This window comes from Notamacropus eugenii, chromosome 2 (assembly GCF_028372415.1).
Source record: "Notamacropus eugenii isolate mMacEug1 chromosome 2, mMacEug1.pri_v2, whole genome shotgun sequence".
Lineage (NCBI taxonomy): Eukaryota > Metazoa > Chordata > Mammalia > Diprotodontia > Macropodidae > Notamacropus > Notamacropus eugenii.
Genome location: NC_092873.1, coordinates 396,561,748 through 396,578,476, shown reverse-complemented (window position 1 = coordinate 396,578,476; position 16,729 = coordinate 396,561,748). Strand labels below are relative to the sequence as shown.

The 16,729-nt window shown below is 39.4% G+C and overlaps 1 protein-coding gene across 3 annotated transcripts in view; it reads right to left on the bottom strand.

The window, feature by feature from the left end:
- MTR (5-methyltetrahydrofolate-homocysteine methyltransferase) overlaps positions 1-16,729 on the bottom strand; it is a 132,421-nt gene that overhangs the window by 81,459 nt on the left and 34,233 nt on the right. For all 3 annotated transcript variants that reach the window (XM_072647559.1, XM_072647561.1, XM_072647560.1), the window contains 4 exons: positions 10,291-10,391; positions 8,441-8,502; positions 7,076-7,143; positions 3,422-3,501 (listed from right to left, as the gene is read on the bottom strand). In XM_072647559.1, the coding sequence (XP_072503660.1) occupies positions 3,422-3,501; positions 7,076-7,143; positions 8,441-8,502; positions 10,291-10,391 (311 nt within the window). The remainder of the gene's footprint in view (positions 1-3,421; positions 3,502-7,075; positions 7,144-8,440; positions 8,503-10,290; positions 10,392-16,729) is intronic.

Below are 16,729 nucleotides of genomic sequence, written 5' to 3'. Positions count from 1 at the left end.
CTATTATTATTAATGATGTATAAAGAACATCATGACACGTGCTGACAGTTAGGGAGGTGGCACAGCACCAAGCCAGGAGTCAAGCAGACCTGAGTTCAAATCCAGCCTCAGACACTTACTAGCTATCACTTAACCTAAAGCACTCAGCACACTGCTTGGAGCATGGTAAGCACTACCTAAATTTTAACTATTAGCAGTCACAGTACCACAGGGGAAGGCAGGCTAGTGGCAGGGGCATCTGGTTTTAAGTTCCACCTCTGATCTCTGCTGGCTAGGTGAGTCTGAGCAATTACCTAAGACTAGGAAAAGAGAACGTGTTGCTTTTTCTCTCTGTTGGCTGAGGAAGTTCTTCATCCAAGACCTTCCTATACGGATGAAGTCACACAGGTTTAGTTTTTTTTAATTACCTAAATTAAATAAAATGAATGTTTACTTTGCTGTTCAGTCGTGTCCAACTCTCTGTGACCCCATTTGGGTTTTTTGGACAAAGATACTGGAGTGGTTTGCCATTTCTTTCTCCAGCTCATTTTACATACAAGAAACTGAGGCAAACAGGGTTAAGTGAGTTGCCCAAGGTCACACAGCTAGTAAGTATCTGCAGGCAGATCTGAACCTACTAATACAAGTCTTCCTGCCTTCAGGCCTGGCATTCTATCCACTGCATCACCTAGCTGCCCTAAATAAAGTCAATGATATAAATAAATAGTTCACTCCCTATGCCATGACCAGCAGGCAGAAGAATTTAATTTGTGGCCTCAGTTAAGACCAGTATTTCATTTTGAGGTCTTTCAAATGCTCCCCTGCCCCTCAGCCTTTTGGGAGCAAAAAGGAGCAAAGGACTGCCCCATAGCAGCTGGCTGCCAATTCTTCATTTTCCAACAGCAGTCCTGCTTTGGTTTCTGTTATAGAAGACTTCAAGAAAATGACCATCTAAAGTCTCATCTCCATGCAGACTGACTCAGCTTTTGGTACTCGGCAGCTCTCATGCCAAGTACCTCCTGATGCCAATCTTCCCCCTCCCCACACCTCCTCACCCCTGGCTTCCTTTAGTGTAGTGTCTTTATCTGTCAGACTGGACGCTCCCTGAGGGCAGGAGTTGTCTTTCCCTTTTGGATCTCCAGCATTTAGTGCAGTGCCTGGCACAGAGTAGGCACTTAATAAATGTTCACTGAACTGAATTGAAGATAACAGCACACTGGATAGAGCACTGAGACTGGAGTCAGGAAGCCTTGAGTTCAAATCTGTCCTCTGTATAATGCTGGGCAAGTCACTTAACCTCCGTCCATCTCAGTTTCCTCAACTGTAAATGGGGATAATAATAGGACCTATTTCCAAGGGTTGTTGTGAGGGATCAAATGAGGTAATGTTTGTAAAGTGCTTAGCACACTGCCTGACACAGTGCAGACATTTGATAAACACATCCTTCCTCCCATTTCAAGCTGACTTCTCCTTTTCTGTCAGTCTTGCCTTCTCGACACCAGCACAGATAAAAAACTGCATATAAGCTCTGCAACCACACAGATTTTATTTCATATGAATTAAAGCACCACAAAAAGCTTTTTAATTTTTAAACTGTTAAGGTTAATGTTAAGGTAATATAAAAAACTAAATTATTTCACTTCAGAGAGATTTTAAAATTGTTTTAATTGTTTAAATTAATTGTCAGTGACAAGTACAGGTACACCATAGTTATCCTGTCTACATGATGTCTTACTTCTGTTTAATGTATATAGCATTCTGCTCAAGTAGGTCTTCTGAAAAGCAAAATATTTGGTGGACCCAGGACTAGATTTCAAAGTTTTTCTTTTTCATGCAATTCCTATGATCTGGTCATGTCTTATTTTAGTTCCTTTTTTTCCCCCTTAAACTCATCCTTCAAAAGTCCTTATGTTAGAAGTTGTTAAAAAAAAATCCTAGGAAGATACATCTGCTCATAATTAAAAGTTAGTCATTGATAACCACCTCTTCTTCTCTCTTGAACATTCTTGCATGGGGAGATACAGTCATCTCTTTACCTGTCTCCAATTCCACAGACACACTGTAGCGGGTTTGTCTGAATCAACCCCCAATTGTTCTGAAACTGCCTCAAGAGGCAGCAGCCAGTCTAGTAGTAGGGGGAAAGCACTGGTCCTAGAATCAGACTACTTGAGTTTAAATCCCCTCTTCTATTATAATGTTTGGTTTGGTTTTTTTTTAATTTCATCTGACAAAGTAAGAGAAGAAATCAAAATATCTCACAAATTAATGAGATTTTAAATGATGATCTACCATTTATTAATCATGGAAGTTTCCTTGAGTATTGGTTTACTCCTTTATCAATTGATCAACACGAATTAATTAAGCTCTCCCTATGCATTTCCATGGCATAAGTAGATACAGGCTGGCCTTGGGGTCCGGAAGACCCGAGTTAAAAGACTAGTCTGGATTCAAATGTCACACCCTGGCTGTGTGACTCTGGGCAAGTCTCTGGCAAGACTTCTCAGTGCTCTGGGGCACTCTCCAAGACGACAAGTTTCAGAGAAGATGCCAACCTGCTTCTGGTAGTGTCAGGGGGAGTTTCCTTCTCTGGGAGTTCCCCTGCTCAATAAAATTCCAGGTCCAGTCCCTATCCTTATCCTTATGTGCCATATCCTATTAGGTATTAGGGAGATGAAGACAACCAATGAAACAGTCCTTGCCTTCAAAGAATTTATCTTTTACCAAATATATCTAAATATGAAATTCTAGCCTCATTAAATAACACCTGTGTTATTATAACATCACACAGCTGCTATGATAAAAGCACTTGGTGAACTTTAATGGGATAGATATATGATCACAGGACCACAGAAGGGACTTGAGAGATCAGCTAATCCAACACCCCCACGTTAAAGATAAGGAAACTAACATCTAAAAAAGTTAAGGTCATGTAATCAGAGAATAGTAGAGATGGGTTCAAATCCAGACTCTCTGACCCCAAACCCAGTGCTCTTTCTAGCCCTGCCAAGTTGCCTCTACAAGCAATTCTTATTACTTCTTTCCCCAAAAGATGAGGAACTGATGAGCTTAAGGGCTTTGAAGGATTATGAAAGTAAATAACTCAAATCTGGACCACAAGTTGCAGGTAGGCCATGAGCACCTGGCTCTGGTCAGTTTGAAGTCTTGGACTTGGTCTGAAAGCTAAATTTGTACTGTGGCAATCCAGTCACTGAGTGAAACCTAGTTAATATCTGGCCAGATTTTCCAGTTCAGCATTCAAGGTATGTACCTTACGTGGTCTTTATGTCCCACCCAAAGATAAGTGACTACCAGGTAGAAACTGCTGTTATAAAAGGATAGCTTTTTCTTTGGATCTATGAACAATTTCCATTCAACACAGGCATGAAATGAACACATATACTGGAATAAATCACCGATCTATGAAATCATAAAAGTCACTTACCTGACAGCATCATATACCCTTCAAAAACAGCTGCAGGGGGAACTCTAGGTTTACAATTTTTCACAGCTTCTGCAATTTCCCTGAGATGAAAAACAAAACAAAAGCACTAGACTTGTCAACTTAAGAGAAGCTTAAATTAATTTTTAGCTATAAAATTTAATCTACTTAACACAACTGTGCAACTGATTATGCGCCTAATTCTGAATTTTCAACAATGATCTTGCCTTTTAATTTGTTCAGTAAAACAGAAAATCATTCATAAATCTTTTATAGATTTAAACAGAGAAGTCACAAATAACTTTTATTCACATGGCCACAGTTTGCTGGGCACTCACTATACATGTGCCTGGATTTCCAATTTAAAATTCGTAACAAATCATGCAACTGATAACAGACTTTTCTTAATTTATTTGAGACTGTGCACATCCTTTAACCCAGCTATCCTACTACTGCACATACAACTCCCAAGGAGGTCAAATACAGACATAGAGGTCAGGTTGCATGTATACCAAAACATTCATAATGGCATTTTTTGTGGCAATAAAACTGGAAATAGTCAAACAAATTATAGTAAATGAATGTAATGGAGTATCACTGAGCTGCAAGAAATTATGAATTATTAAATTAAATTAAGAATATTAAGAATTCCGAAAAGTATGAGGAGACCTACATGAACCGATGCAGGGAATAGGTAGAATCAGTTTGTCAATCGAAAAGAACTTATTAAGCTTTTACTATGTACCAGGCACTGTGCGCTGGAAATACAAAGAAAAGCAAAATCAGTCCCTGCACTCAAGCAGTTCACATTCTAGGGACAATTAGAGAACACATCTATGACAACATATAAATAACTAGGTAGATACAAGATACATACAAAGTGGATGAAAGGCAATTCCAGAAGGGAAGAAGGCAGAATGACTATAATGACATCAATAAATGCCAACAGTGAAAGACAACCATATCCAATCATATCCCATTGGCTCCAGAGAACAGATAACAAACCAAAATGTTCTCCTCCATGGCAGAGGTACAGAGCTGGTAGAGCTGAGTTTCAAATCCAAAGGTTCTGGGTGTAAAGAGCTACAGATATAAAATTCTGCACTGGCTTTTACACACAATAGCTGTGTTGACTGATTTGTTTAACTGTTCTATGTGTCTAGTCCCATCCTGTCCTAAGAAGCAGTATCACATCACTAGCTGCCTCTTAGACACCTCAAACTGGATTCTATAGACATTTTAAAATTCAATGTATCTATAACAGAACTCTTTATCTTTTCTCAAAAACTCCACCTTTTCTGAATTTCCCTATTACTGTCAAGAGCACCATCTCCCATTCACCCAACCTCACATCTTAGGGGATATATCCTAAACTCCTGTTTTCATTCACCCCATACATCCAAATCTACTGCCAAAGTCTTCTCTTTTCTACTTTCATCACACCTATAGTATACATCACCTTTCTGGAAGAGAAGGTGACACAGCTGTCATCCTGGTACAAGTCCCATCACATCTTACATGGATCACTGCATTCACCTTCTAACTGGTCCCCTTGCTTCAAGTCTCCTTCTCCTCCATTCAGCTCTCCAAGTGACCGTCCTAAAGCACAGGACTGACCACATCACACCATCCTCTCCCCTGACTTAATAAAACTCTAATGATTCCTTACAACTTCTAGAATCAAATACAAAATTCTGGTTGGCTTTTAAAGCCCTTCAGAACCTGGCTCTTTCCTACCTTTCCAGTCTTCTTACCTGTTATTCTAGTGACACAAGTGTTCTTGCTGTTACTTTCACAGGCCAACTCCATCTCTCTACACCATACCTTTTCACTATTCATTCCCCAGATCTAGAATACATTCCCCCTAAACTTCTGTCTTGTGACTCATTTCTTTTAAAAGATGGTTACCATCAGACACAAATATGTATGTATCAAAATGCATACATGACCTAGATATAAAAGAATAAGGTCTTTCTAGGTCTGCCACAATTCCCACATCTCCACTGCTAGTGCCTTCTTCACTCCAAGATTATTTTTCATTTTCTCTGCATATGTATCTAATATATAATTATTTGTATGTTGTTTTTCTCCCCCATTAGAATGTGAGTTTCTACAGGGCAAGAGCCATGTTTTTGCCTTCTTTGTATCCCTAGCACCTAACACAGTCCCAGCGCAAATAATAAGCACTTATCAAAAGCTTGTTGACTAGTTGTATGGGACAGTTCAATATGACTGTAGTGGGGAGGGAATAATACTGGGTAAAAAATGTAATAAATAAGGCAAAATGTAATAAAAAAAGGCAAACAGCCCCAGACAAATTGTTGTGTGTGTTTTTTTTACTTCTTTCCACAAAGCAAAAGACTATAAGCTACTGGCTTACCAGTAAGAAATTGTTTAGGCTAGACTAAAGGACATACTTAGACACACTATAAACAAGGCAAAGAACACACACAAGACAGTTTGTGAACAATCATTTTCAGAAAGATTAAAAAATTAACATCATGCACCTTCTCCTAAAACACCTTAAACTTCAGAGTAGTTTTAGGCTTCAGACAATCATGGTTTCCATCAACTAGGAAACACGTCCTTCTAGCTATGACTGAAATCCTTCAATATTCCAAATGAACTGCAACAAAGCAGATTACAAGCCCTCCATGCCTTTCCATTCTGTACAACTCTCACTAATGTGTTCCCTAAAAATTCAACATGAAGGATCCATACAAAGTGGTAGAGACCTTCCTTGCTTTTCTCTTGAAATTGCATGTATTAGCAATGAAGCATATAGGCCATCAAGTGATTATCTCTATGACTCCCATCAAATTTTCCAGGACCAATAGGCATTTCCTACTTAAAGCCTTTCCCCTGCATTCTCAGAAGAGTGTGCATATGGTATATAAAGTTCTGTGAGATCATTTTTTTAAATGGGAACAAAACTAAGACACATATAAAGAATAAATGGAAAGCAAAATGAAATAGCTTGTAATTCAAATAATGGGACATACATGGGATGTGTGTGTGTGTGTGTGCGCACGTATGTGTAGTCAAATCTATGCTACCTAAAGAGAAAAAACTGAAGCGTTTGAAAAATGCAATTCATTAAAAATTTTACCCACACTCCAGAAGCAAAGAGAAATAAGCTGAGTACCAAGCATAAACATTTATCATATGAGGAAACAGATTTAGCTGAATTGGCTAACTCAAGACCACAAACCTAGCCAATGGACATGCTAGGACAAACAAGAATGTTCAATTCAGTTTATTTGCCTGTTATATTGTAAAGAACATTGGACTTGGGAATCAGAAGCCCTGGGTTCATGATATAGCTCTACTCCTTTACCAGACATAGCAAGTCACTTAATCTCTGTGAGCCCCAATTTCTTTATGAATAAAATAATAATACTTTTACTATCAATTTCATTGGGCTATTGTGAGGAAAACACTTAGGAACCTATAAAATACTATGTAAATATGAGCTATTATAATTACCCTCTCCCACACACAAAAAAAGGAATTTAAATTGTTTCTGAAAAACCTTGTTGTCCTTCAGAGGACAGGCCTCCCTCTTCTTTCTATGAAAGTATTCTTCATTAAATCATAGTTCTTCCCCTACAAAAAATGACATTTTCCTCTCTGAGAAAGAATCATGGATCACCTTACCTGATATGAGCTGGCGTGGTACCACAACAACCACCTACAACATTGACCAAACCATCCAATGCAAAGTTCTGTAGACAGAGGTAGAAAATGTGAATAGTTACTTTGAATTCCAGAATTCCCCCATCAATCTAACAGGCTCAAAAATAGAGCCTCCACCTGCTGAATTTCTAGGCAGAATGCTCTAAAGAAGGTTCAAAGAAGAACCACTTAAGTATTTAACTACGGTTAAATGCTAACACAGATGCTTCCCATCTGATTTTGAAAGTGGAGGAGAGCCAGGGTTATTTGAAATCTGCTGCAGTACCCAAAAAAACTGCCGTGAGAAATTACCCTGCTATTCCATCCCAATAATTTTTTAAACCTACAGTGAGCAGGCTTAGACAGAAAAAAGAACTTCTTATATAAAAACCATTTATTACAACAACAGATCACAAAATATTTTATCCTAATATCCCTGTCTGGGCTGCCTTCCCCATAGGAAGTTCTTTAACAGGCAAAGACCATAGTACAGGGAAAGAAGACATGTTCTCTTCCTTGCCTGTCTAATAGGTGTCTCCTTTAAGAAGTGAGCTTAGTACCCGGACTCAGCAATACTTCCTAATCCAAGCTTTGTATTTGTTCGTTTTTAACAAAGCTGTTGCTTTTATAAATGCCTCTCCCCAAGCTGAAATGAACAATTTTTCAGCATGGCATTATGGAGAGAAATCTGGAGTCCAGGAGACCTGCATTCAAATTCCACAACCTCTGCCACATTCTGACTACATGGTTCTAAGCAAATCACCTAACCTCTACAGCCACATTTGCTCCCACTAAAATACTTTAACGTTAACATCCAGACTTCAGTCAGAGAGCAGGCCTTGGAGTCAGAAAGATTAGTCAATTAATATTTATTAAGCATCAGTTACTACATCCAAGACACAAAGCTAAGGCTGGGGATACAAATGGAGAACAGACTCTGCTCTCAAAGAACTCAGCTGCAGACCTGTGTGACCAGGGGCACATTTCTTAACCTCTCAATGCCCCACACAAGGCTCAAAGACTACCATTTGTATTGGTTTCCTTTTTTCTATCTCCAGCACTAAGCAGAGAGTCCTACATGCAGCAGCTGCTTAATAAATACTGACTCAAAGGGAAAAAGAAAATAATTTCACTGAGAGAGGACCTGGTATGGTCCTAACACTTGGGAAAATTTCTTTCTGTTTCTAGATCTGTCACTACCTAGTTATCGACATGCCAGCGAACTTTTCTGGGTCTCAGTTTCTCCATCTGTCAATGAGGAAGTTTGACTAGATACCCTCTAAGATTCCTTCCAGCTCTAACAGTATATGACCCCTAAGAATCGAAAATTTAAGGAAAATTCCAGACCTTTATGTGCATGGCAGTCATTTCAGGTGTTTCATCATACTCGCCAAAGGTATTGGGAAGACCTAGAGCAACATTTTTAAATTGAATATTACGATATACTTGAAAAGACTAAAATATTCATATCCTTTGACTCGAGACCCCACTGCTAGGTATATACCCTAAGAAGGTTCACGATCAAAAAAAAAAAAGGCTCCATCTATACCAAAATATTTATAGCAACTGTTTGTAGTAGAGAAGCACTGGAAATTAATCAGATGCTCATTGATGGCCAAATAACAGTTAAGCAAAATATGTGGTACATGACTGTCAACGAATGTTATGGTGCAATAAGAAACAATATTCATGAATACAGAGAAAATGCATTAGATACGATCACAATAATCATATTAACTAATACAAAGTGAAATAAGCTAAGCCAGCAAAATAATGTACACAAAGACCATCACAATGGAAATGGAAAATTAAAAATAAGAAGAAGAACTAAAATGGAATGCTATAAAAATGGTGGTCCAGAGAGATGAGAATGCACCTCTTTACTTTCTTTGAAGAAGCTGGGGAAGTGTATGTATGGAATGCTACATATATTGTTCTGTTTTTCTCTTTTTCAATCCTTGTTATAGGAGATGGCTCTCTGAAAGGTGATAGGAATAGGATACATGGCGAAATGTGGGTGATATAGAAATGAAAGATATCAATAAATTTTTTAACCTACACATAAGCAACACACTGCCACTCTAAAAGCTCTAAATGAGAAAATAAAAAAGTCTCCCTGACTACAACAGTAATTATTTTGGGGGAAGCCACGTAAGCATGAAAGTATGCCATTAATATTTAAAAAATATATAAAGACATGTCACACTAAAAAAGAAAGAAAAGAATTTTATTTCCTGTTTTCATCCCAGGAAATGAAAAGTTCAAGGAAAGTCTAGAAAAAAAAAAAAACTTCAAGCAGAGAAAAAGGTATTGGTCTCTTCTCCCCCTTCCTGGAAATTATTCTTTCAAAATGACAGCTGTATTGTTCCACAGCTGTTTGGGGGGGAGGGAAATCACAGTGTCTGTTCTGAACTAATGAGCATCTGCTATTTTGCAAATAAATAAAAACTCATTAGTTTTATTTCAATTAAATCTCCCCAAGTACAAATTTGGCCTCTAACTATCTGCTTCCAGGTGTCATTTATTATTTTCTTCTGCAAACTCTGAGTTCTCTTACCCCTAGTAAGAAATAAAACTAAAAAAAAAATCTGTAGATTTAAAAAGGATCTAAGGACCAGGTGGGTCTAAAAAATTTCATTTTTTTTTTTAATAGCTCATCAAAGCAGAATTTCCTACAAAACAAGAGAGTTGGATTGTGTGAGTTTCCAACTATAATGTCCATCCTCTGAGTCTACAAAATAAACTTGTACCCAAAATGACTATCTATTAGCCAATTCTTAACTATTTAGGAGCTGGCTAAAGGGTATGTAAATACAAGGCACACACTGACAACTTATGGTTAGCCCCAAAAACAAACAAGACAAAAACAAACCTGAAACTTGAGAAATAAATATAGTTTTGCTTTTTTATAAAAGAAAGGAAAAAGGAGAGACTATTGTTCCATTAGCACACAGAAGGGTAAGCAAGGGTGATCTCTCTATTGCTGAGTTTTGTTTCTGGAAGCCATACCCATTTGGGCAGTTTTATGGTGATTTTCCATGTTTCTTCAACATAGTCAATAGCTTGAGCTTCTTAAAGGGCACAACTGGACTAGACCATGCAAATGACATTTCTAACTTCAAAGCCAGACTAGCCCCTTTGCTTTTCTGTCTCTCATTAAACTACCTGTATGTACAGGTACCGATTAAAACACATACCTGCATTGGGATAACAGAGGACATACGCTGTTGTACACTTGCCAATTGTTTCAATGAAAGGTCTCATTTCCAGGGCACCTAAAGCACAGTTTAATCCAAGGCTGGTGGAAAACAAAATAAGAGATTACAGGCCTGCATTTCACATCAGAATATCATGTATACCTTAAATGTAGGTTTTATCAGGTGCCTCCCCATCCAAAAACCTTTAATGGTCCTGTACCACCCAAGAAATACAGTCTTACCTAGAATTCAAGGTCCGCCATCACCTGCCTCCAATATGCCTTTCTAGTTTAAAATAACACTCTCAACATTTATTAAATACTTACATAAACAAAAAGATATACCATATACTACGGAGATAAATATGTTTTGATGTTATGATAAAGAGCAGTAGTGTCAAACTCAAATAAAAACAAGGCCCAATAAACCCCCCAAAAGATCTTTGTGGGAACATACTGACTTAGAAAAAATAACATTATCTACATTTCATCATATTTTGAAAATTGTTTTATTGGTAAATATTTCCCAATTTCATTTTTATCTGGTTTGGCCACATAGTAGTCCCATGTCTGGTTCTGCAAAGGGATCAAGAGGAATCCAATAAAATGTAAATTCCTTGAGAGAAATCTGTTTTCTTTTTCTCTATGTATTACCAATGACCCTAAATGCACTTTATAAACACTTATGGATTCCTGGAGGACTGGCATTTAGGTTGGCTTAAATGACTGAACAAGTATTCATCAGCATATAAAGACATTCCGGAAAAAGGCATTAGCCGAAGCAAAGACAGTAGAATGATAGCACATCAAGTGCTGTTTGGCTAGAACAAGGAATGTGTGGAGGGACACAAGACAAGAAAGACAGTTCAAGAGTGTAGAATGTGTACAGGAAATAAACCCAGAAAGGTAGAGGGTGCCATATTGAAGAGGATCTTCAACATCAAACACAGGACTCTAAATTGATCATTATTAGGATGGCAAATGGAGAATCATTAAAGAATTTTGAGCAGAGAATATATATCAGATTCCTAATTTTCATTCACATACTCCATCTCCTCATTCCATTTGGGCTACTCTCTGTTCCCTAATCCTACCCTACCCTCTCCTGGCTTCTGTGCCTTTTTCATGCACCCTCTTCCATGTCTGGAATGGATTGTTCCCACATCTCTATATGGTATATTTTAAAAGTCCTGTACTTCCATCTAGGATCAGGTATTTTCTCTTCTCTCTCCTCCAGTCTCTCATCCCACTCTGGAACTCTCCAAAGCACTCACCATATTTTAGCTAATATTATAATTATTTATGTGCATAGTTTATCTCCCTGCTGAACTTGCAATTTCCTTAAGGACAGACACTGAGTTTCTCATTTTAGCTTTTTCCTTCAAAGCTAAATATTCATCATCAATAATAATGATGAAGAAATAACAAAGTACAAGGAGCTAGCACCTTAATTCAAGTGATTTTTTTCATTAAAAAAAGCAAGTAAGTTGTCTTGAACTTGGAGTCAGGAAAGTGTTGGGTTTGAATCTCAGCTCAGATGTTTACTATCTGTGGGTGAGCAATTCCCTTCATCTCTCTCTAGGCCTCAGTTTCTTTCCCTATAAGACAGGCAGCACTTTGCTAAATTGCTTCTTTTCTCTATTAATCTTTCTCTCAAAGATCAACTTGATAGGGAATGGAGGAAGGGGCAGGTATATTCATTCAGAAATGAGTGCGACACAACCAGGGAAGCCACGCTTTGTTTCCCTCCTGTCTAGCTTCTTAGGACTTGGGCTGTCTTCTATCATTAGAATGTAAGCTCTCCCAGGGGAGAAACTGTCTTATAATTGTATCCTCAGCAATTTGCTGTGCCATTGCCTGGGATACAGTAAGTGCTTAATAAATCCATCAATACAGATAACTTTTCTTTAATGGAGAGAGATACGGTAACTGTGAGTAGGCTGCAACGCATTACCAGGCAAGAATTGCCTATGAAGCAACATAAATGATGTCATCAGAGACATATGTGACTACAAAAAGGTGAACAGACTTGAAGTATAAACTAGGAATAACTGACACACAACTCAGTGCTGCATGGGTACCCACCAGATGGCAACAGAACCACTAGAAGGCCCCAAGGAATTGAAGGGTAGGGTGAACTTGTAGTTCGTTGTTTGCTGTCCTTTGTGTTTTCTTCTCAAAGAGGACTGTGATATCAGGAAGGTGATGTCATGCCTTGCAAGTGAATTGGATTTAAGGGAGGGAGAGCTACGCAAAGCTGAGGAACTAGGAAACAATATGGTCAAAAGTCCCACAGAATGAATGGGCTGTGATCTGTACCCTTGGTGAAAGGATCCACAGCAAAGAAGATACATCCATGTTTTGAAATAAATCTATCAGAGAGAAGCCTTTTGGGAGTGTAGGGGAGAGGGGAGACAGAATCAGAAAAGTTCAGCACAGATTTCCATGGCCCATAAGAAATCACACCCCTTAGCCAGTCACCTGCTAGAGGATCCCATATAAAAAAGAAAGCTGGAACACACTCAAGAGATAACTAAAGTGAAACAAAAATAAGAGGTAGCATTTATATAAAATGGTATGTTAATCTCATTTGATCCTCACCAGAAAATTTATGAGAAAGTAGATGCTAAAGCCAAGAAAGAGTATCAGTGGGGGCGGAGCCAAGATGGCAGAGTAGAAAGACGCACATACACATAGCTCTGAACCCACAACCCACAGAATATCTGTAAAAAAGAACCCCTGGCGAATTCTGGAGCAGCAGAAGCCACAGAACAGTGGAGTGGAGGAGATTTCTGTTCCAGAGAGCCCTGCAAACCTCTCACAAAAGGTCCGTCGCACTGCGGATGCTGAGTCCAGCCCAGCCCTGCCGTGGCCGCCTGGCACCGAGAGGAGCAGATCCAAGCAGGCTTCAGGGACAGAATCTCTAGCGGCCGCGCGGGTCCCTCCACCCACAGGTGACGGGGGTCAGTGAGAGTGTCTCTTTGGCAGGTCGAGAGGGGAGTGGAGTGCCCCCATAACTCAGGCCCCCTCGGGAGGCAGCAGCTGAGGCAGCGGCAGACCAGGGCTCCCCAAGCAGGCAGGAGCCTGGATCCATTTTTGAAGGTCTTTGCATAAACCCCCTGAGGGAACTGAGCCTGAGAGGAGGCCCTGCCCCCACCTGAGCACCTGAACTTAATCTCACACTGACTAGCAGCCCTGCCCCCACCCAAAGCCCTGAGGCTGGGAAGCAGCATTTGAATCTCAGACCCTAAGCAGCGGACTGGGAGGATCTGGAGGCAAATTGGGTGTGAAGAAAATATTCAGAAGTCAAGTCACTGGCTGGGAAAATGCCCAGAAAAGGGAAAAGAAATAAGACTATAGAAGGTTACTTTCTTGGTGAACAGGCATTTCCTCCCTTCCTTTCTGATGAGGAAGAACAATGCCTACTATCAGGGAAAGACACAGAAGTCAAGGCTTCTGTATCCCAGCCCACTCAATGGGCTCAGGCCACAGAAGAGCTCAAAAAGGATTTTGAAAATCAAGTTAGAGAGATGGAGGAAAAGCTGGGAAGAGCAATGAGAGACATGCAAGCGAAGCATGAACAGCAAGTCAGCACCCTGTTAAAGGAGACCCAAAAAAATTCTGAAGAAAATAACACCTTGAAAAATAGGCTAACTCAATTGGCAAAAGAGGTTCAAAAAGCCAATGAGGAGAAGAATGCTTTCAAAAACAGAATTAGCCAAATGGAAAAGGAGATTCAAAAGCTCACTGAAGAAAATAGTTCTTTCAAAATTAGAATGGAACAGATGGAAGCCAATGACTTTATGAGAAACCAAGAAATCACAAAACAAAACCAAAAGAATGAAAAAATGGAAGATAGTATGAAATATCTCATTGGAAAAACAACTGACCTGGAAAACAGATCCAGGAGAGACAATTTAAAAATTATGGGACTACCTGAAAGCCATGATCAAAAAAAGAGTCTAGACATTATCTTTCATGAAATTATCAAGGAAAACTGCCCTGAGATTCTAGAACCAGAGGGCAAAATAAATATTCAAGGAATCCACAGAACACCGCATGAAAGAGATCCAAAAAGAGAAACTCCTAGGAACATTGTGGCCAAATTCCAGAGTTCCCAGGTCAAGAAGAAAATATTGCAAGCAGCTAGAAAGAAACAATTCAAGTATTGTGGAAATACAATCAGGATAACACAAGATCTAGCAGCCTCTACATTAAGGGATCGAAGGGCATGGAATAGGATATTCCAGAAGTCAAAGGAACTAGGACTAAAACCAAGAATCACCTACCCAGCAAAACTGAGTATAATACTTCAGGGGAAAAATTGGTCTTTCAATGAAATTGAGGACTTTCAAGCATTCTTGATGAAAAGACCAGAGCTGAAAAGAAAATTTGACTTTCAAACACAAGAATGAAGAGAAGCATGAAAAGGTAAACAGCAAAGAGAAGTCATAAGGGACTTACTAAAGTTGAACTGTTTACATTCCTACATGGAAAGACAATATTTGTAACTCTTGAAACTTTTCAGTATCTGGGTACTGGGTGGGATTACACACACACACATACACACGCACACACACATAGAGACAGAGTGCACAGAATGATTTGAAGAGGATGGGATCATATCTTAAAAAAATGAAATCAAGCAGTGAGAGAGAAATATATTGGGAAGAGAAAGGGAGAAATGGAATGGCGCAAATTATCTCTTATAAAAGAGGCAAGCAAAAGACTTATTAGTGGAGGGATAAAGAGGGGAGGTGAGAGAAAAACATGAAGATTACTCTCATCACATTCCACTAAAGGAAGAAATAAAATGCACACTCATTTTGGTATGAAAACCTATCTTACAATACAGGAAAGTGGGGGATAAGGGGATAAGGCAGGGTGGGGGGGGGTGATGAAAGGGAGGGCATGGGGAGGAGAGTGCAATTTGAGGTCGACACTCATGGGGAGGGATAGGATCAAAAGAGAATAGAAGTAATGGGGGACAGGATAGGATGGAGGGAAATATAGTTAGTCCTATACAACACAACTATTATGGAAGTCATTTGCAAAACTACACAGATTTGGCCTATATTGAACTGCTTGCCTTCCAAAGGGAAGGGGTGGAGAGGGAGGGAGGTAAAGAAGTTGGAACTCAAAGTTTTAGGAACAACTGTCGAGTACTGTTCTTGCCACTAGGAAATAAGAAATATAGGTAAAGGGGTATAGAAAGTTATCCGGCCCTACAGGACAAAAGAGAAGATGGAGACAAGGACAGAGAGGGATGATAGAAGAGAGAGCAGATTGGTGATAGGGGCAATTAGAATGCTCAGTGTTTTGGGGTGGGGGAGGGGACAAAAGGGGAGAAAATTTGGAACCCAAAATTTTGTTAAAATGAATGTTAAAAGTTAAAGAAAGAAAGAAAGAAAGAAGGAAGGAAGGAAGGAAGGAAGGAAGGAAGGAAGGGAGGGAGGGAGGGAGGGAGGGAGGGAGGAAGGAAGGAAGGAAGGAAGGAAGGAAGGAAGGAAGGAAGGAAGGAAGGAAGGAAGGAAGGAGAGAAAGAAAGAAAGAAAGAAAGAAAGAAAGAAAGAAAGAAAGAAAGAAAGAAAGAAAGAAAGAAAGAGTATCAGTAAGTGACCCTTTACTTACTCACACAGTGTCTGAGACAGGACTTTAACTCAGGTCATCCTGACTCCAAATACATCCTTCTATCTACTGAACTCACTTAGTTATCTGGAAAATAGGGATGTGATCCCCTTTTGCTGACCAGTCAGTTAATCAGTAAATATTTATGAAGGATCTGCTATGTTCTAGGCACTGTGCTAAGCAAAGAGGATACAAAGAAAAGTAAAAGACAGTCCTGGTCCACAAGGTGCTCACAATTTAATGGAGGAGACAACAAACAAGCGTACGAAAACAAGCTATATATCAGATATTGAATTAAGAGAAGGAAGGCACTAAAATTTTAAGAGGAGTTAGTTGGAAAAGGCTTCTTCTTGGAGATGGAATTTCAGTTGGAACTTAAAGGAAGCCAGAAGAGGGAGAGCATTCCAGGCATGGGCAACAGCCAGAGAAAATGGCAGGAGCACAGAGATGGGGCGATGTCTTGTTTATGGAAAAGTTAGGAGGTCAGTGTCATTGGATCAAAGAGTACATGGTGGGGAGTAAAATGTAAGCAGACTGGAAAGGCAGGAGGTGGCTAGGAGATGAAGGGTTTTGATCAAAAAGAGGATTTTTATATTTAATTTAACAAGAAGTCACTGGAGTTTATTAAGAGGGAAGGGAGAGGGGTCATGGATGGACTTGTGCTTTAGGAAAATCATTTTGGTGGCTGAATGAAGGACAGATTAGAATAGGAAAAAAATCTGAGGCAAGCAGACCCATCAGCAGGATATTACAACAGTCCAGGTGTGAGGTAGTAAGGGCCTGTCCCAGGTAGTAGTGTCAGGAGAAAAAAC